We start from the raw sequence: 20,520 nt of genomic DNA on the forward strand, positions 1-20,520 counted from the left end.
AAACGTCATTCATGGGGGCAGGGGGATCCTCCTTTGCTGTCTAGACTTCATCTTTACCCAAATATACCCAGAATCCTGATTCTGATGGCCACCCACCATTTGCTTCCACAAAGTAACAATTCCAGGCTCTCTCCTGCCTCCATTTTTTCCTCCCTAGTCCTTTCTAATTACATAAGTGGGGGAAAAAATATATCCAGGAAATCAACAGCTGTAAAGCAACAGGTTTCCCCGTAAAAAGTTTTGACTTTGGGTGCATAATTGCCACACCCTTTAATTGCTCTGTAATAGCTGCAGCTTCCACCAGCATCTAGCAATTAAGATTTTCAAATAGTCAAAGGTCAGGGCCAGAATGGCAGTCCTAGTATGAATCACCATCGCCTCTATCCAGTTCTCATTTTCCCATACTTGGGCCCACACCACCAGAGCAATCTAGTAAGAACTAGATTGACAATAGATTAACTATTTGCTGAGTATCTACTATTGACAGGAAGCACAGCAAACCCTGGAATCAAAAGAGTAAGTCATAGCAAGGCCTCTCAAGGCGTGCAGTCTAACGGAGAACGCGGACAAGTAAAGAGGCAATTACATTACAGAAAAACAGGTGCTACGTGGAGTTATTTATGAAAGCACCCAGGAGGGATAGCCAGTCTGTGCTGGAGCATCAGGGAAGGCCTGCTAGGGGCAGGGAGCTTTACCAGGAGACCCAAAGAACAAACAGGAGGCGGTGGCTGTAGGGCAGGTGTGTGCAAAGGCTTCCACAGAGTTCCACGCTAATTGGTGAGAAAGCATGGCCTCCTCTGGAAACTGAAAGTAGGCAAGTGTGGCTGGAACCTACAAGTGTGAAGAGAGAAGCTGCCCCAGAGGAAGCGGGGCCAGAGACCTTGAATGGCTCTGCAACTTTAAAAAGCCTCCCAACTTCATCGAAGAAGAGCAAACATCCTTTGCCTGATAGTGTACCAGCAGGTCAAGACGACAACCTGATAAACGTATCTTGACCCTCCCGAAGTATTGATTTTACAATTAGCCCTCACTACCACTGTGTCTACCTCCCCCTCACGTCTATCATTTTCCCACAAACAACAGAAGAGCAGGCACATCGAGAGGACAGGGAGTCACTTTGGAGATAGGATAAATGCACACCACGGTAACAGGGTGGGGTACCAAAAAAATTGAGCAACGAACCTAAGCAAAAAGTTGGGGGAAATGAAACAGTGAAAAGCAAATTTGGAAAATTCAAGAGGAAGTAAAAGTATTTTCATACACACAAAAGAAAGAAGTGTCCCCACGTGCTTTGGCCAAACTGACTCCCCCACCCCCTTTCACTCAACTGCTGGGAGAAAAAAGCGAAAGCTGTGAAAAATTCACACTTTCATATCTCATCACAGAATGAACAGGAAATCGGGACAGTGCAGCAACCGCCCTGGAAGACCCTGAAATAGCTGCCCCAGAAAATGCCACGCACGTCAATCACCTGGAGAAGCTCCGCAAACCACAAACCATTCCTGTCCCAACACCTGATCATCTGCAAAGGCTGGGGTATTCGGTCACTTCAGAGTAACTGTAATCACTGTGGATGGTGTCGGGAGGGGTATCACCTCGTTAGGTTTATAGATGTCTAATCACTGTGCTGTATACCTGGAACTAATAACATTGTATGTCAACTGTAATTGTAAAAGGAAATATAAATGCTTAAGTGTCAGTAACACTGCTTTTACGCCAGAAGTTTAGAGTTTTAAAGGGTCAATGCTTGTCTGGTATTAAAGCAGAACCAAAGACACATTGGTAAGTATCTGCTTCCAAACCCAAAGTGAGAAAGAGGTTTTATAAAAGGTGTTTTGTGTGGTTTTTTTTTTCATTGAGCCACGGAGTTTCCTCCCAGTTCCCAACGTGTGAAAGTCAAGACGGTGGTGCCAGCCTCTGGTGCCCGTTCGCCCGGGTTTAGAGACACAGCACCCTGGGTCCCCGAAGGGCGGGTGAAGCTGGCTCAGCGAGGGGGCGGGCGGCAGTGACCCTGTCCCCGCGGAGTGCCATCGCGCACTGGCAGTGATGGGCTGTCCCGGCGGACCCCCGGCAGGCTGGGAACGCGTCCCAGGCAGGGCGCCCCCTGGCCAGGCCTCCGGGCAGACCCCGGGGCTGGGAGCCCGTAGCGCCCGAGGGGAGGCGCGGCCCTCCACCGGCAGCCGCCCCTCGCCCGCGCACTCGCCCCGCCGCCCCGCCCCGCCGCGCACTCGCCTGCCCACGGTCTGGTTGGCCAGCTGCTTCATGCGGTTGAACTGCTTCTTCATGGCGGCGGTGGGGCCCGGGCTCAGCCGGCGGGACGCGGGGCAGACGGGCTGCGGCTCCTACATCGCTTCCCGGCCGGCGGCGGCGACTCCCCAGCCTGGGCCCGCCCCCGCGCGTCACTTCCAGCGGCGCCGCCCGCCGGCCCTGGACTGCGCGGGGAGGCCCCAGCCAGGCCTGCGCACGAGCTGCTTCCGTCCGCCCCGCCGGAAGCCCGCCCGCCGGAAGTCCAACCTGCCGGAAGTCCGCCGCGTGCGGGCGCTTCAAGTGTCCCTCACGCCGCCTTCTGTCGCTCGTGCAGCCTCCACTGATGGTCCCCACTCCCCCCTCCAGTTTTTCTTCTATCATTCACACCACAATTTTAAAAACTTTTTGGCCCTAACCGGTTTGGCTCATGGATAGAGCGTCGGCCTGCGGACTCAGGGGTCCCAGGTTCGATTCCGGTCAAGGGCACATCCCCAGTAGGGGGTGTGCAGGAGGCAGCTGATGGATATTTCCCTCTTCCTTCCTCTATGTAAAAAATCAATAAAACACATTTTAAAAAACTTTTTTTTGTTTTACATTTTTATACCAATGTAACAAAAAGGTGGGAGGAAAGGAGAGGCAGTGTATTTTATGCCTATCAGTGGGGTGGGGGCAGAGGCTGAGGCAAATAAAACAACTCGCTCTTTAAGGTAAGAGGTTTGATACCAAAACGTGGTGAGAAGTAGGCCTTGGAGTCTAGAAGATCGTTAGGTTGTTTAGCGGCTTTATTCTCAGGAGGCATGGTGCTGTGCAGACCAGTGATGCAAGTTGTGTAACCTTTCCCAGAAGGAAGAGAGCAGAAAACAGGTTTTCTAAGAAAGGCATCTAATGAGTGTATGACATTTCTGGTTTAGCATGAAGCAGACATTTAACATTGCTGCTTTCTCTTCAAAGCCTCCAGGAGGTCATTCTGTGGTAGGCAGTTTTAGATAGACATGAGCAGAGCAAGGACCATGGGCCAGGTACAGAAGGCCACCAGGGTGGAAAGCCCCAGTGCCTAGCAAAGGACAATTGTAGGGTGGGACCTCGCCCCCAAGGTCCTGTGGTTTGGACCCCTTGTCCTTTTGATAACATCTAGGCCTCAGTTGTATTTCAGCTCCAGGCCCAGAGAAGCTGCAAAACCAGGCAAGTGACCCCACAGCTGACCTCAGGACCAGCTGAATTGGACAATGACCCCCTGCTCTGGCACCAACCAATCAGTGGAGACATAGACCTGAAAGGACACACCTGGAAAGGGCTGAATATTCTGTTAATATCTTCCCCTGGAAACTTCCCTAAAATCTCCACCTTTAAAACCCTGAGGATGGAAGTGCTCTCCCTCCCAAGAACAAGCCTGTGCCTTGCCCTTCCTTTCCCCTCCCCCCGCCCCCAACATCAGCTTTACCTCCCTCACTTCCAGCTCCAAGGACCCTTCCTTTACCTCTATAACGTGTTTCCTAAGCCCATTGCTTCTACAAATTACTTCTACCTCTGTGATTTCCCAAATAACTGTGCTCTTATAATTTGAGTCTCGACTCTGAATTCTTTCCTAGCTAGAGCTCAAGTACAGAGGTTGCTGAACCCAAGTCTAGTCTGACCCCACGAGGCTAACACCTGGTACCATTCCCGCTGCCTACAACAGTTCTTAAGAGCTTCTTGTTTTGATTTGTCTGCAAAACTGCACATACCTCAGCCCGTTTATGATGTCCTTTGTTTTTCCAAAGTAGATCTCATTCATACTTCTGATTTTGTTTTTCACGTCCTCTATGAGGCGCCCAATATTGGCCATGTATGGGGAGCATTCGCTTGCAGTTCCATCTTTCTCCCTCTGTCTGGTGAGGCTGCCTCAGAGGTTCCGGTGCCAGAGCCTGATTTGTTGGTAATGGGCGGTTTCTCCTTTGCTTTCACCACGTGGATGGAATCCCAGAAGCCTTTGATCTTTGATCCCACCCCAGCCTTCTTTATGAGGATCAGTCCAGCAAAACCACGATCCAGATCCCAGAGGTAGACAGATGAGATACCGCCTTCAAAATACAGGTCACCATAGTAGTCAAAGGGCTTGTTGGTTTCCACCTCCAGCTTTCTCGGTGGAGAGAAAACATGGCCTCGTCCTCCAAAGGAAGGCCATGCTTGTTGCTCCTTGGTAACTTACAAAATTCCCCATCTCTGTTGTAGTCACACAAAAGGTAGTTCTTTCCCACCACCTTGTCTCTGGTGATTTTCAGTGGCTGGTCAACAGAAGACAGGAGGACCACGTACATCAGGTTGCTGAGGTTTTTCTGGATTTGCTGTGGAAGCAAGCACCTCATTAAGTCCAAGGCACAGTCCAGTTGCTGATGACTCATAGTGGCAGTGTCAGCGTCTATGGCTTTCTCCCCAACAGCAGGGCCCAGCACATCCACTTCTCCCAGTGCCCAGGAGTGAACATCCCGGTCAGGGCTCACCTTCTTCCTAGCTGTGGCCCATTGGTGGTTTTCATTAAATGTACTGCCAGCGACACTAGTTAATGTCATATAGGTTTCAGGTGGACGGTGTAACTTGGCATCTATGTCACCACCTAAATCCACTTTCCTTCTGTCACCTTCCATTGGACGCTCTCGCCCACTTCTGCCCTGCGTGGATACGAAACACATGCTGGCCAAAGGCAACACCAGGGCTGCCGTGGCTCCCCACCCCTTCTCTAAAACTCGGGTGACTCTTGACTGGCTGACCCCTCCAGGCAGGACTGTGGGTGAGGAGCTGTTGCCCATCCTCCCAGGTTACTGCTGGGCAGGCAGACACTTGTCCAAAGGCACTCACTGTTGCTCTTAAGATGACTGTGTGTAACTCAGGGAATTTTACCGCAAATTTTTGTTGAAAAAATATGGTGACATGGGTATCAAGCTGTGTGACAAAGCCAAAGGCAATGTGTGTTTTGTGAGCCCAGGAACAGTGTTGGAGGTGGTGCCTCCTGGGCAGCTGTCACTGTGGTGGTGTGGAGGTGGCAGGGGCAGGGCAGCATGAGAACAGTCATAGAGGCAGAGGGGCCAGCAGAGGCTCATGGGCTGCATCACCGGACAAGGGCCCTGTGTCAGGCCCAGGCTAGGCCTCAGGGGTCCCAGGCCCCCCACCACCTCCCTGCACCCCTGGGCCATTGCCTAGCAAAACATCATTGTGATTTACTTCACTGTGATTTAGTCCCTTGGGCAGAAGTTCCATGGGAGGGGGTGTTGTTCCATGAATGGGCTGGACGCTTTTGGCAAGAGGACCAGGTCAGTCCTATGCCCCACAGTGAAGACCTCCTGGTATGGTGGCTTTGGCTGTGGCTTAGGCCACTCCCCAGGGTTGGGTGGCAGTGTGGCTTACTTCACTGGCCACATCTCTAACTTCACAAATGAGGTGCTAATGAAGGAAATTGAAAAAGAGGAAGAGTCACCTGACTCTAAGAGAAAGGATGCTGACGCCATAAAAGCGACCTTTAGATCAGAGAATCAGAGACTTGAAATTCTTGTAGTAATTTAGATCAGAAGTATAAAACATCAGAGCTTCAACTAAAGCAACAAATAGCTGCTTACTGACATCAACTATGACAGAAAGACATAGAAACCAAATTCTGAAAGGAAGAGACATCATGCTAAAAGGATTGGCTGTTGAAGCTGCAGTCAGCCACTCAGTAAATGTGGAGCTGGCCTTGTATCACCTTCATTGGCTTATGATATCAACCATCTTCTTCAGCTTGCAGAGGAGATGACATGGCCTTGCTGACCTGATTCATCACCACAAGGAAAAAACAGGTTGTTCAATGAAGATCTAAGACTTGAGGCTGAAATGAGCCCTTGGAGGAATTTTATTCAGAGCATGAGGCACAAACAGCTTTGATCACAATGAAACCTGCAAACTGCAAAATAGCATCAAGGAACTTCAACAGAATCAAAATAAGGAAATTGATGACCACCAACTTGAAATGGTCGTACTGCAGAATGTTGATCCACAGAAACTGGCAGAAATAACTCATGGGCACCAAGAAAAAAATAAGAGACTATAAAGAAATGATTGAAGCCCTAGCCAGTTTGGCTCAGTGGATAGAACGTCGGCCTGTGTACTGAAGGGTACCAGTCAAGGGCATGTACCTAGGTTGCAGGCTCAATCCCCAGCCCTGGTCAGGGTGTATGCAGGAAGCAACCAATCAATGTGTCTCTCATCATTGATGTTTCTATCTCCCTCCCTCTTCCTTCCTCTCTTAAAGCAATAAAAATATTTTTTAAAGAAAGGATTGAATAACTGGAAAAACTAATATAGCAGGTTGGCAAACCACAATAGAACAAATTAAAACTCAGTTGTCTGAAAAACACACACCACACAGCACATTCAAGCAGAACAACTTGATAGTTTTCAAGTAACAAAAGTTCGGAGTCCTAATATAGGAAACAGAAGTAAAAAATATGATTTATGTCAAGCCAAAACTGAGAGATTACTGAAAGAAATAAAAGAACAAGAATTGGAGATTAGACCTCTAACTGAAAAGAATAGCCCTTTGACTGAAGAGATCGATTAGCTGTCCAAAGAGGAGATTGGTAAACTAATTCAGAGTTCCCAGCAAAAGGAATTAGAGCTATAAGGTGTTCACACTAGAATATCTTCAGCTTCCTGTATCCAGCAGCAAATGAGAAGACTGTGGAAAATTGCAATCTAAAAAGAGAGTGCTACACTGATGGATGTCATTGATGCCAAAGATGCAGACCCATGAAGCTGCAAGATGAAAAGAAAAACTGTCTCCTGGATTTGAAAGTACTGGTCAGGTTATGTTTAGAGAAACCATCATTTATCACACATAATTTGAGAAAAAAACACACACATTAAGATCGACACATTAGGGCAGACTGTCAGACTTGACTGACAATTTTGCAAGCATCCAGCACTGGTAACGAGGTTAGAGGTGTTAATGTGAATCAGTTTGAGGACCTTCTGCAGGAGCACAATAAATTTAAACAAGATTTCGGAAGGGTGGAAACAACAGTAGCCAATACACAGAGCGAGGCAACCCAACTTCAGAAACAACTGCAGGCCAGGGTTTTCACTGACAGTGACAACAATTCTAAACTACAGATGAACTCTACCAACATGGCTCAAAATTTTAAAGGGAGCCGAAACCGGTTTGGCTCAGTGGATAGAGCGTCGGCCTGCGGACTGAAGGGTCCCAGGTTTGATTCCAGTCAAGGGCATGTACCTTGGTTGCGGGCACATCCCCAGTAGGGGGTGTGCAAGAGGCAGCTGATCGATGTTTCTCTCTCATCGATGTTTCTAACTCTCTATCCCTCTCTCTTCCTCTCTGTAAAAAAATCAATAAAATATATTTTAAAAAATTTTTTTAAAAAGGAATGAAACCAAGCTCAAAAACTTAGAGAGGGAATCAGCACAGATTCAGCTCAACATAGAGCAGGTTTGCAATGCCAAGGGTGTTCTTTTAGGCGATCTCAACTTTATTTCACCAGAACCTTCACCAGGTCATTTACTTCAGAGTCTGCAGACTCTCTTAAGGCAATTGAGTCTGATAAACGGAGTGAGTCTTCAAAATTACCCCAAGAAGAGATAGAAGAGCTCAGAAAATCAACGCAGGAAAAAGATGCAGCGATTAAAACCCTCCAGAAAGGTAACAGGAGATTGTCTGATTCCATTGCTGCCATCTCTGAACTAGAAAGAAAACAACGTGAACCGACTTATTCAGAAATTAGGCCGGAAAAGAGAAACAAGATGTTTTCCAAAACTTACTTAAGGAAAAGGAGCTCTACTCAAAGCAAAAAGGTGATGAATTACTTTCTTTAAATGTGAATTTCACTAATGAAGTGGGTGGAAATGAAATTTTGAGGCAGCCAGTCACACACCTGAAGGAGGGGCTATTTAATTTTGAAATGGATATGTGTAAGCTAAAACAGGAAAATGAAAAAAATGTAGAAACACCCAGGGAAAAGGAACAGAAAATCAAGCATTATAAGAGACAAATATGCAACTTTCTATGATGAGGAAAGAAAAGGATTTGAAATACGTTGCATTAAAGAAAATGGCTCTTGCTTTGGAGCAACTATTGAAAGAAAAAGAACAGGGCAAGACCAGGGAATTAAATTGGCTTTTAAATGCAGTTACATCAATGCAGCAAAAGACAGGTATGTTTTGACAGGAGAGAGACAGTCGTGCTGTCACTGAAACAGACACAAATGGAGGATTGTGCCTTACAGAATGAGTCTCAACATTTACTTGACAACGAATTAAACCTGGGACCTTTCAGTCCGCAGACCGACGCTCTATCCACTGAGCCAAACCAGTTTCGGCTAGAGAAACCATCATTTATCACACATAATTTGAGAAAAAAAAAACACACACATTAAGATCGACACATTAGGGCAGACTGTAAACCAGGAGCTAGAGAGATGGCTTACCCATGCTTTAGAATCAGAAAGGTTCGTGTCCACGAAGCTTGGGCTGCAGAAGGTAGAGCAGTTAAGCCAAAAATGAAAGTGGTGGTATTAGAGGAAAAGCTACATTCACTTTCTGGTGCAATGAACATGCAAGCCACCAGGCCCACGTGCAGGCAGTCACTGCAGAAGCCCGAACCTGCGTTGCAGCTTTCTGCCTCTCAGAAGCAGGGGAAGCAGCATGCGCACACACTAGCTAAGCCGAAGTTGATACTAGCTGAATGGATAGAGAAGGCAGACGGTCTAGAAGGAAAACTGATTTGTTACAAGGATGTCTGCAGAAGGCAAATGCTGGTTTGGATCTGAAGGAAGAACTAACTGAAGAATTTAAAAAAACAAAATGAAGTCCAACAGTACCACAGGCTGCATGGATCAGTACCATAGGCTCTTTGCTGACCTTGCTGGTTTCACTCTTTTGAATCTATTTCCCACACTGCTGTACGGGTGAACTCGCTTAGAAGAAGATCTGAAAGTACTTCCCTGATTTAAATTATTTTAGGGGTCCCCATTAGAGTTCTCCTGAGAAACCTTTTTAGGGGATACTTTCAAACACCAAAACATGAACACTGTCAAGCGTGTCTCTTCTTAACCTACCTGGACCTGGAACTGCTGGGTTCCGGCATCTTCTTTTAAATGCTATTACTAATGGTTTGCCCACATACACACGTTTGCTACTGTCACCTGACAACAATGCTTGAGTGGGGCTGAAAGACCTTCAAAAGCATTAGGTGGTTCTCAAGACAGAGATGAGACAGCACTTTAAAGCAGCAGCCTTTTGGGAAAAAGTCACATATTGTTTTGCAGTTTTAATATATATATATATATATATATATATGTATATATACATACACATATATACACATACATACACATATATATACACACAGATATATATGTGTATATATATATATATATAGATATATAGAGAGAGAGAGAGAGAGAGAGAGATATGCTAATTAACTGGGACACCATAATGGGTGGACAGACAGGAGGAGGTTGCACGAGCAGCGTTAGGGGCGGGCGGCAGGGGCCTCCACACACCTGCGCTGGGGAAGGGCCTGATCAGCAGCGGCTGCGGCTGCTTCAAAGGCTGGAGAGGGAGGCAGGGCCAGCAGTGCCGGACTGGCAGTGGCCGTGGGTGCTGCAGAGCCTGGGAGCAAGGCAGGGCCAGACCGAAGACTCGAGGGTGGGCGGCGCCGTGATTTCGAATCACGTGCTGGGCTCCTAGTGTTTAATTAAAACATAATTAATACTTAAAAGTGTCATCTTTTTAAAAATGCAAAAGAATTCACCAAATTTAGCTCTAGCTGGTTTTGCTCAGCAGATAGATAGAGTGTCAGCCTTCGGACTGAAGGGTCCTGGGTTCGATTCCAGTCAAGGGCATGTACCTTGGTTGCGGGCACATCCCCGGTAGAGGGTGTGCAGGAGGCAGCTGATTGATGTTTCTCTCTCATCGATGTTTCTAACTCTCTCTCCCTCTCTCTTCCTCTCTGTAAAAATCAATATATATATATATATATATATATATATATATATATATATATATAAAGAATTCACCAAACTTAAAGCAGTGGTTACTTTTTGTGAGAGTGGGTATTGGTGGGATTGGAGGCTGCGGTCAACGACTAGTTCACATATTGTTTGTAATGCTCTAGGTGTTTATGTATACTTTGTGTCATTAAAACATCAAACTTTGGGTTCATATATTAATGTTCAAAAATTATATCAAATACAAAGGTGTGCACTTCTTGTACAAGAAAAAACGGTGAACAATGCAAAAGTACAAGATGCATAAAATTTAAGAAGTGAAAGTTATTTTTTCCTGGCTAAGTTGCATGCCTCTTTCCTATTGCTTAGGAAACTCCCTGGTAACCTGAATTCTTTCAGGTCTTTTAGAAATATATGTACATTTGTATAAATGGAAATATTTTATTCTCTGACTTGCTTCTTTTTTAAAAAAAGATAACTACACCTTTAGAGAGCTTTCCAAATGTGAATGATTCCCATATCCAATCAACTACTACATATTTCTTAATTCCTTCCCTTTTTGTTTTCACTGCTCTGGTCCATCCCTTCCTGTCCCCTGCATGGATCAGTACCATAGGCTCTTTGCTGACCTTGCTGGTTTCACTCGTTTGAGTCTATTTCCCACACTGCTGTGAGGGTGAACTCGCTTAGAAGATCTGAAAGTACTTCCCTGATTTAAATTATTTTAGGGGTCCCCATTACCAGAAGTCCAAAGTTTCACAGAATCCCCAAGTCTTGTTTCGCAACCTTACTTCCTACTTGTCACGCACACATTGGCCACTCTCCAGCCACATGTGACTTCTTGCAAACCCAAATAATTTTAATCTCATGAGTCTAATCATAGCAGGGTAAAGTGTTTAACTTGCCTCCTCTTCACCGTCGGTGGGGAAGAATTTCCACCCTCAAGTTATGGGGATGGCCAAATGCTGAAGAGATGAGCTCGACAGCAGTGTATTAGTCATGTATACTCATGTCCAGCCCAGGGGAGGACAGCACACACCACACAAGGCCACATGGCAGTTGCACTTGGGAACAGAGTGAACAAGCAGGGGTGTAGTAACAAGAGGGTGGGTGAGCCCTGGTTCCTGAAAGAGGTCGCCCCACACAGGTGGACTAATTTATAAGGTGCAGCATAAATGGGCTTAAGTAAAATTTGATGTTGAAATATGCACTGAACAGAATATATAAGCCAAACCTATCATAGCAAAATAGTTACCATATCTAAATTTAGTGAGCTCCCATGTGTGTTAAGGGTCCCTGGGATTTGTTTTAAATAGGTACATAAGATACAAGCTACAGACACAACCGTCCTGAGGAAAGAAGCTTATTATACACAGATCCCAAGAAGCAGGAGACACCCCACGGAGGGCCACATGGGCAGGCACCATGGCCGGTCAGGAGGCAGAGGGAGCGAGTGGAAACGTGGGCATGAACCTTGTTGTATTTTCCATGAAAATGAACAGGTGAGGCAGGGTGAGCAGCCGTAGGGTTGGCTAGTTGGAGTTATTTCAGTGGGCACTGGGGAACAGTGGCCTAGAGTGGAGGCCTGGACTGGTAAGCTGACACCTGAAAGCTATACTCACAGGTGAGCCATTGACTATCTCTAGGAATTTAACTAACCCTGGCAGGGGCAGTCCCTCCAAGGTAGCAAGGCCTCAGATATCAAAGCATTAAATACAAAAACTAGAAAACATGGTGGTTACACTAGATAGAACCAAACGGTGAACCCTCATATTAAGTCTATGAAAGTCTTTGCCAACTGGTGCATTTTAGCAGATGTTAAAGTTTAATTCAAAACCGATGTAACAGAGGCACAAAAGCCAACCAGGAACTTCATCTTTTTGCCATATACATTATTTTAGTAAGTTTTGGACTTGCAATTGGGTCAAATTGTGAACCTCTGTTTAATTTTTGTGTGAACCTCTGTTTAATTTTTGTGTCTCCGCCTGTATCTGGGTTTCTTTGTTCCGTGCCCTTTCTTGGTTTGTTTATCACTGGATATAGTGGGGGTGGGGGAGTGTCTCTTTTCCCTACTCATATTTGTCACTTTCCCCACAGAGAGTATCAGGTCAGTATCTTCAGTGTTAGGGCCCTCTCCTGGCAATGGTTTGAGGACACTGGGCTTAAATCGGGTTTGAATGATCGTTGTCACTGTGCCACGGGGCTGCCATGGCATTCCCCATACCCTGGAAGATCAGGGTGTGGTGCCACCGAGGGGCGTGGTGGGAGAGCACAGGCCCACGCCGCAGGAGCTGATGGCTCAAACTGTCTCGTGTTGTAGCTCCACCTTTTCCATGAGTGGACTGCTTCCCTCCCCACCCTTTTTCTGCACAAGGCCCCGCAGGATATTTTTGGTTTCTAGGTGGAAAGTCACAGTTTTTGTTTCTGTCTCCATCCAATCACATTTGGTGAGTTCTCTGGGGTGGTTGTGGGGAAAGGGAACTGGGTGGTGGGCCCCATTGATGACCATCCTCTTCTTCCGGGAAATATCAGTCATCTCCCAGTGTTGGAGTCCACATCCAGTGGGACTATTTTGTCCAGGGCCGGGGTGGGAAGCCCAAGCCCCTTAATCACAAGGTAAGTCTTCTGCCTGATGGTAAGCAACAAGACTAAGCAAAGCCCAAGTGTGGTGGTGAGGGGTTTTGCATTTGGAAAGAAGTTAAATATCAAATGCCCCTCCCCCACTTTAATTTTTTTTCACCAGTGCCTGGGCCATGGGCTGCCTTAGGGGTCAAGAGAGCACATGAGAGCAGCAAGGGGAGCAGCAGCACAGGAGACGGGCAAGGTCACTCACTACCTTTTCCTGAACGACAGTGATTCAGGAGGCAACCATGGAGCCATTCTTAAATCTTCCTGGGGTCCTGGCCTCCTTTCTTTCCACAAACAACACAAGGGGTCATCCCCAGGACGGTACTGAAAGTGCACTTTCCCAAACACTGTCTGTATTGCTGTCTCAAATAGCTCATGATGGTCATCAGCTAGACACAGTGACCAAAGTACTAGCCCCACACCCACTGAATGGAACTCAAGCACCCATCAATTAAGATGTTGTGCTGTCACTGCCCTTAGATGGGAGCCTGGGAGGCCACCTGTCAGACGTTGGTCACACCGATGGCACCTCTGTATGGTAAATGGGACCACGGACCCCTTCCCTTGCACCAACTGTTACCGGGAAGGGGGCCTGGCCCTTGGCAGGTCTGCCTGGAGCTGGCTGGTAGTATGTGGGTTCTTGACTTTGTGCAGGAAAAATTTCACAACACAGGTCCAGGTGACTGTGAGGGAACATATATTAAAGCTGGGGACAGTAAAACAAAGAGATTAGCATAGATTCTATGCCACAGAAGAAGCAACAGGAGAGCCTAGGCTGGGAAGTCAGAGAAATAAACTCCAGTGGTATAAAGCCTGAAATTAAGATTCATTATTAAGAACTGTCTTGACATCTGGAAAAATCAAGGGTGCCTCAAAAGGCCCACAGGGTCTTGGGATCAGGTTCAGGGATTAGTCTAGGACAGTGGTAGGCAAACTCATTAGTCAACAGAGCCAAATATCAACAGTACAACGATTGAAATTTCTTTTGAGAGCCAAATTTTTTAAACTTAAACTTCTTCTAACGCCACTTCTTCAAAATAGACTCACCCAGGCTGTGGTATTTTGTGGAAGAGCCACACACTCAAGGGGCCAAAGAGCCGCATGTGGCTCGCGAGCCGCAGTTTGTTGACCACGGGCCTAGGACGAGCTGCTGCTGCCCATTACTCCCCTGGTTGCAAGTCTAGTGGGGTCCCTTAGAGTTTAGGAGATGCATGCCTGTGGGGGGAAGAAGGAGGAGATGGGGATGATGGAAGCTGCTCCCCAGGGGGAGAGCACGAGCTGGGTCCTCTGTTTTGAGGCGTCATCTTTTCCTAAAGGTGGGAATCTTGGAGGCCTCAGGGAGGGTTTCAGCAGAATATTCATCAGTTTTCTAGGTGTGCTTCTTCAGGGCTGTGGTCTCCACCGACTGGTCAGGGTCAGGGCAGGGGGTCTTCAGTCATCACAGCTATTCCTGTGTTGTCCCCCCAGTTCTGCCCCTTTTCTGGGTCTGGGGCTGAAATACAAACGAGGCCTACGTGTTATCTCTAGGGAGGTGGTCTGCCAATTTGTCCGCTGTCTCCGTTTCCTATTCCACTTGTCCTGGCTTACTGGCCCATCTCACAGCTCCTTCTCCCACCCTGTGGGAAGACATGAAGGCCATCAGTAAGCGGACTGGGAGACCTTGGGAGCCTAGCCAGCTCCTCAATCAAGAAAACAGCAGTTTTATCTCACACAGCTTGAGCAAGAACACCTCTCTCTCCCCTTGCATGCCCCGTTTTTCTGTTTTCTGTGCTCTGTAAACCTTGTGCTGGGGAAACAATAACACCTGCCAGCCACTCCTGCTGAGGCCCTTCTGCAGGCCCGATGTGACTTAGCGGTTTAACTTTACCAGTGGCAATAAACGTCACCTATTGGCTGCCACCTGTGTGTGCGAAAGTCCTAATAAACCCACATCTTTCACAGCCAGGCCTCCGGGTTACTTCCTTGGGAATCCAAGAACAATACACCGAGTTTTTCTTTGCATAACAACCTCACTTCGGGATAAACTATAAATTAATGACAGATATCGTCTTGTTGGTAAGAATGAGAACCTGGGGTGGGAACTGATGGCAGCATCCATTTGATATAACAAAACACTAGCTAAAGCCCAAGCTGGCCAGCAATTGGCAGTTACACCCCAGAGAGTAACTGCTGCCTTATGAAACCAGTTCATTTCAAAGGAGCAGTTGGTTAAAGCTGACTAGGGGTCTACAGTTGAAGTTAAGCCATTCTTGTTTGTGATGCCCCCTCCTCGTCTCTCCATTGGTGAGAAAGAGATTCCTAGACGTATGCAGGTGGCTGAACATGGGACACCCCGACAGAAAGGATTGACAGCAGTTTATTAGTCATGTCCAGCTCAGGGGAGAACACCACACACCAAGCAGGGCCACTTGGGGGTTGCACTTGGGAACAGAGTGAACAGCAGGGGTGTAGGGGGCAGACTTTGTAGTAAAAAGTCCACAGGGTGAGCCAATAGGAAACTGAAGCCTGGTACTCAGGAATCAGCAGGCACCGTGTCTGGTCCCTGTAATAAGAAGAGTTTGGTTAGGAGACCTTCCCTGCAAAAGAAGAGGGAGTGGGAAACTTGCTGTTAGGCCCTTTGAGGCACCCTTGATTTTTCCAGATGTCAAGACAGCTCTTACTAGTGATTCTTAATTTCAGGCTTTATACCACAGGAGTTTATTGAAAAGAAACTATTCCTAGAACTAGTAACTGAATTACACAATGTCACAAGCTGTAAAATAAACATTAAAGTCCATTGCATTTCTATATAGTAGCAGTGAACATGTGGACACCAAAATTAAAAATACATTTACAACACTAATAAAAAGAAAATCTTAGTGTAAATATAACAAACACGCCCAGGACTTGTATGCTGAAAACTTCCAAACACCGATAAAAGAAATAAATGATATAAATAAATAGAGGTATACTATAGTCATGGATTGGAAGACTCAACATAATAAAGATGTCAATTCTCCCCGAATTGATATTGGGATTTAATACAATTCCCATCAAAATCTAGTAAGATATTCTTGTAGATATACAAAGGTTGTTCTAAAATTTGTATGGAAAGACAAAGAAATTACAACAGCTAAAAATGTTTTTGAACAATAATAGTGGCAGCAATCAGTCTACCCAGTTTCAAGTCTTATAGAACAAGAGAAACCAAGACTGTAGTATTTGCAGAGGGATAGATACATAGATCAATGGAACAGAACAAAGACATGGGAAATAGCCCTAACAAATATGCACACCTGGTTTTTGACAAAGGCAACTCAATGGAGGAAAGATAGCCTTTCCAACAGCCTACAGCTACTTAAAGCTTGTGAGGAAGTCACAGGCTGCAAACTTGGGAAAAGGGACCAGCCAGGAAGGAAGGTAACGATTTGACTGAGGTGCTACTAGGTGGTGATGGGAGATGGGATTAGTTTGAGCTCAGCTCAGGATGAAAATTCGAGCTCCAGGTGACAGTTTCTTCCATCTTTCTGAATTCAGCTGTTTCTAATTGTCCAGATCCATAGGCTCTGGCAATTTTTCCATAGGCTTCCACACTCCAAACTCAGGTCACCCCTAAGTGCTGCAGACTCCATTAGCTTTACCATTAGCATCATCTCAAGCTGTATGAGCTAGCAAGATGGTTCCCAATAGCTTCGAAGATACATCTTCCCAGGTTCAAGTCTGGTAGAAAAGAAAGCTCTTCCAGATTTAGCTACTCACATTTAACTCCTGGGATTCATGCCTATTGGATCAACCTGGTTATCACCACAACCCTTCCTCCTCTCCCCTCTCCGTGCACACACACACCCTAGGGTGATTTTGTGTGTGATTGGCCAGATCTTGGTAAGTTCTACTCCATAGGCAGGGAGCCTCACCTGATCCACGTGGGCTGAAAGGGGAGTGTAGTTTTCCATAATAAACTCCAGCTGTTATAGAGAAAAAAACACAGGAGAGCCAGAACAACAATGTCCACTCGAACCTCTGGGGGAGAAGTTTCATAGTTAATGCCCAACATTTTGCTCCTGATATTAATTTTTATATAGGTTTTATTTTATTTTATTTTTAAAATATATTTTATTGATTTTTTTACAGAGAGGAAGGGAGAGAGATAGAGTTAGAAACATTGACCAGCTGCCTCCTGCACGCCCCCTACTGGGGATGTGCCCGCAACCAAGGTACGTGCCCTTGACTGGAATCGAACCTGGGACCTTTCAGTCCGCAGCTCTATCCACTGAGCCAAACCGGTTTCAGCAATTTTTATATAGGTTTTAAACTCCAGTTTCTCTTTTCTTGATTTTGTCAAAGGATGCTGATTAGTGGCCTTTCTCCAGCTGGGAAATTTTTCACAACTACTCAGTAGTCTCATATTTGGAGACTAAGGTCACTTATCAGCCTGAGATCGCTAAGCTTGCTATTTCCAGACTCCACTCCTGTGTCATAAAGTTCTGACTCCTTGACCAGGAGCTTAAATGGAATGAGCTGGCTCTGCCTGCGGGAAGCCTTTGGCGGTGGCCCTCAGTGAAACATTGACCGAAGTCTTCTGAATCACCATCTTTTTCTAAATCGAAGGCTCAGCAAAGAACGGAAGTGTATCAGAGTATCTGCCACCTTCTTCTAGTCACCCTAATTCTCACCTTCCACTCCTGTGGTATCCATAGCTTATTCTACTTGCTGTTGACACTTACTACATCCATGGAATGTGTACACTGCCGACCTAGGAGGCTGTGTTTGTTCAGTGGTTTGCATTCCCTCTTGGCAGAGGACCACTGAAAGAAAATGGTGTAGCCCTAGCCAGTTTGGCTCAGTGAATAGAGCATAAGCGGACCGAAGGGTCCCGGGTTTGATTCCGGTCAAGGGCACAAACCTGGGTTGCAGGTTCCCTGGCCCTGCCTGGTGAGCATGCAGGAGGCAACCAATCAATGTATCTCTCTCACCTCGATGTTTCTTTCAGTCTCTACCCTTCCCTTTCACTCTCTCTAAAAATCAGTGAGAAAAAAAAGTCCTTGGGTGATATTTTCTGTTCTTTGCTGAGCCTTCGATTTAGATAAAGATGGTGATTCAGAAGACTTTGGTCAGTATTTCACTGAGGGCCACCACCAAAGGCTTCCCGCAGGCAGAGCCAGCTCATTCCATTTAAGCTCCTGGTCCAGGGGTTAGAATTTTATGACACAAAAACAAACAAAACACCCTGATTCCTGCCCCCCCCCCCCATTTCTTTACCTTCCTGTATAGTATTTTTTATCATATAGGTATGCTTCTCTAAACAACATTAATTTTGCTTGCTTTGAACTTTACAAAGATGTTATATTTCCTTCTTTCAGTGAATATTATGTTTCTGAAATTCAGTCGATGCTTGCAACTAGCAGCTCTAGTTCACTCATTTTCATTGCCACATAGTTTTCAATTATATTAGTTTTCCACAGATCCGTCCTTTGTTTTTTGTAAGATATTTTTATTGATTCCAGAGAGGAAGGGAGAGGAAGAGAGGTGGAAACATCAATGATGAGAGAGAATCATTGATTGGCTGCCTCCTGCAACGACCCATACTGGCAATAGAGCCCACAACCCGGGCATGTGCCCTGACCGGGAATGGAATCGTGACTTCCTGATTCATACGTCGATGCTCAACCACTGAGCCACGCCAGCTGGGCCACACATTCCTTCCTTCGTGAAATCTCAAAAGCCATTATATGTGCTGAGCCCAGCCCCTGGCTCAGAAGGAACACAATAAATATTGGTTCAATTGTTAAATGAGACTGAGCCTCGACCGACTGTCACAATGACACTTGTTTCCTTCGGCTGGTTTCTCTGCCCTTGGCCCCAGTGCTAGGATCCCTGACCTGAGTTAATTACAGTTATAAAATTTCGTGACCAGCAATAAGAATCTGTGTCCTCCAATTCACCTAAGACTACAATTCCCAGAAAGTATTGCGGTGCCATAGTGTGTCAAGTTCACTTTACTTCCCCCTCCCTGGCAAACTTCCGGGTTTTGTGGGCGGGGCTAAAGGAGTTGTCCAATGAGCACCTCCGTTGGCTGAGAGGCCGGGAAATTACTCAATGAGCGTCCTGTCAGAGGCTCCAATAAGCGCGAAGGTTGCTGGGACAGTGGTCGTGGGCGGCCTCACTGAGTCGCGCCAGCTGAGCGGGCGGAGCCCAGCCCCTCTCTCCTGCCTTCTTGGAGGTTCGGTAATTCCCCGGCGGCTGTCGACCCCGCTTTCATGTCCCAGGTGGGCACAGCACCCCGGGACCTCCACGCCCATGGCCACTAACCTGAGGACGACCACTTTCAACTCCTGTCCTTCCTCGACCGAAACTGACGACGAAGGCGTGCAAGGCACCTGCGAAGATGCTTCTATCTGCAAGAGGTGCCTGCGGGGCGAGGGTTAGGGGCCGGCAGCTCCGGGGTGCTGGGGCCCAGGTGGGAGGCGGGCCTGTGTCTGTGGAACGCGCTTGCACGCCACCAGGCGCCCGCCAGCTCCCGAGACCCTGGCTTCTCACCTGTGAATTTCACAGGGCAGGGGTCCATTATGAAACTCCCGATGATCTACCTTCTGCTGTGTGCCAGGCTAGGTGCAAGCCCGGGATCGTGCCTAGAGTACAGCGTTGCACGGGGCACACGTGGTCTTGGCCTACCTGGAGCTAAGGCCTTGCTGGAAAGACAAACGTGAAGCACATACTAACTACAGTCTCGATGGTCAGGAGAAGTGCAGGCTCTCCCTTTTTCATAGGTTACATTCCGCGGGGGGTTGTCATGATCCACATTGTGCACCTGAAACTCAGGCCCATCAAAGGGAGAAATGATGTATCCACGACCACATCATATTGGTGTGCAGAGCCAGTACTTTCCAGAGTACTCGCCTGTATGCTACAGGAGTCCACACTATTAGGGGTGTAGTGTGTGTGTGTGTGTGTGTGTGGGGGGGAGCGGTGGGAGGCTTGTGAGCACAGGTATACATCACACACCTGGAAGCATGAAAAAGAAAGCATGAGACTTGAATGTACTCCATTTATTCATTCAACAAAAATTATTGAGAGTTTACTTTGCTCCAGGCCCTTCATTTGTGCATGGTGGTGGTGGTGTGTGTGTGTGTGTGTGTGTGTGTGTGTGTGTGTGTTGAGGGGGGGAGGGATTCAGTGATTGGGACCACAGAATGAACGAGACTGACACGGCGCCTGGCGTACAGCCTAGTTGGAAAAGAGACAGGAGACAAATAATTACCCATAAAACACATAATGACAATTTTGTGTGGAGTGCTGAGATTAGATTTTGTAATTTAGGCAGTGAAGTTTAAACTGAGAACAAAAGGCTTAAAAAACAGTGTAGGAGAGTGTTCAGGCAGAGCAAGTAAAGTGTGGACTTTTGGAGGAACGGAACCAATGCCCTGGCTGCTGGGGCTGTGCAGGGATTGTAGGGTGGGGAGAACAAAAGTCGAGGTTAAGGATTGCACTTTTTGTGGGTTCTTGGAGACCAAGCTTAGTGAAGCAGACCCTGGACTCTGGAGCCAGAATGCCACACTGATCCGAGCCCTGCCATTTACAAGTTGTGTAAAACCTTGGGCAAGTTACTAAACCAGTCTGTGTTCTCAGTTTTCTGGTCTGTAAAGTGGGGATGATCGTAAAGATTAAATGATACTTACTATTAGGAAAGCACTTA

At 46.8% G+C, this 20,520-nt stretch overlaps 2 protein-coding genes and 2 pseudogenes across 7 annotated transcripts in view; 2 read left to right on the top strand and 2 right to left on the bottom strand.

Moving 5' to 3' along the window:
* The window catches only part of ARHGAP17 (Rho GTPase activating protein 17), a 90,765-nt gene extending 88,331 nt beyond the window's left edge, over positions 1 to 2,434 (bottom strand). For 4 of the 6 annotated variants that reach the window (XR_003612930.2, XR_008555739.1, XM_028127430.2 and 1 more), the window contains exon 1: positions 2,233 to 2,434. Coding sequence is in view for 4 of the 6 variants with exons in the window: in XM_028127430.2 (XP_027983231.1) it covers positions 2,233 to 2,285 (53 nt within the window). In the remaining 2 variants the exon portion in view is untranslated. The remainder of the gene's footprint in view (positions 1 to 2,232) is intronic. The other 2 variants (XM_008152769.3, XM_028127432.2) reach the window with 2 other exon arrangements.
* A 738-nt stretch (positions 2,435 to 3,172) lies between these two features.
* On the bottom strand, positions 3,173 to 4,628 carry LOC103296216 (F-actin-capping protein subunit beta-like; annotated as a pseudogene).
* Positions 4,629 to 5,154: 526 nt separating this feature from the next.
* On the top strand, positions 5,155 to 13,241 carry LOC103296308 (thyroid receptor-interacting protein 11-like; annotated as a pseudogene).
* A 5,721-nt stretch (positions 13,242 to 18,962) lies between these two features.
* LCMT1 (leucine carboxyl methyltransferase 1) overlaps positions 18,963 to 20,520 on the top strand; it is a 44,166-nt gene continuing 42,608 nt past the window's right edge. Inside the window, exon 1 of the mRNA XM_008152770.3 lies at positions 18,963 to 19,231. Within this exon, the coding sequence (XP_008150992.1) occupies positions 19,125 to 19,231 (107 nt within the window). The 5' untranslated portion in view covers positions 18,963 to 19,124. The remainder of the gene's footprint in view (positions 19,232 to 20,520) is intronic.

Source organism: Eptesicus fuscus, chromosome 4 (assembly GCF_027574615.1).
Source record: "Eptesicus fuscus isolate TK198812 chromosome 4, DD_ASM_mEF_20220401, whole genome shotgun sequence".
NCBI lineage: Eukaryota > Metazoa > Chordata > Mammalia > Chiroptera > Vespertilionidae > Eptesicus > Eptesicus fuscus.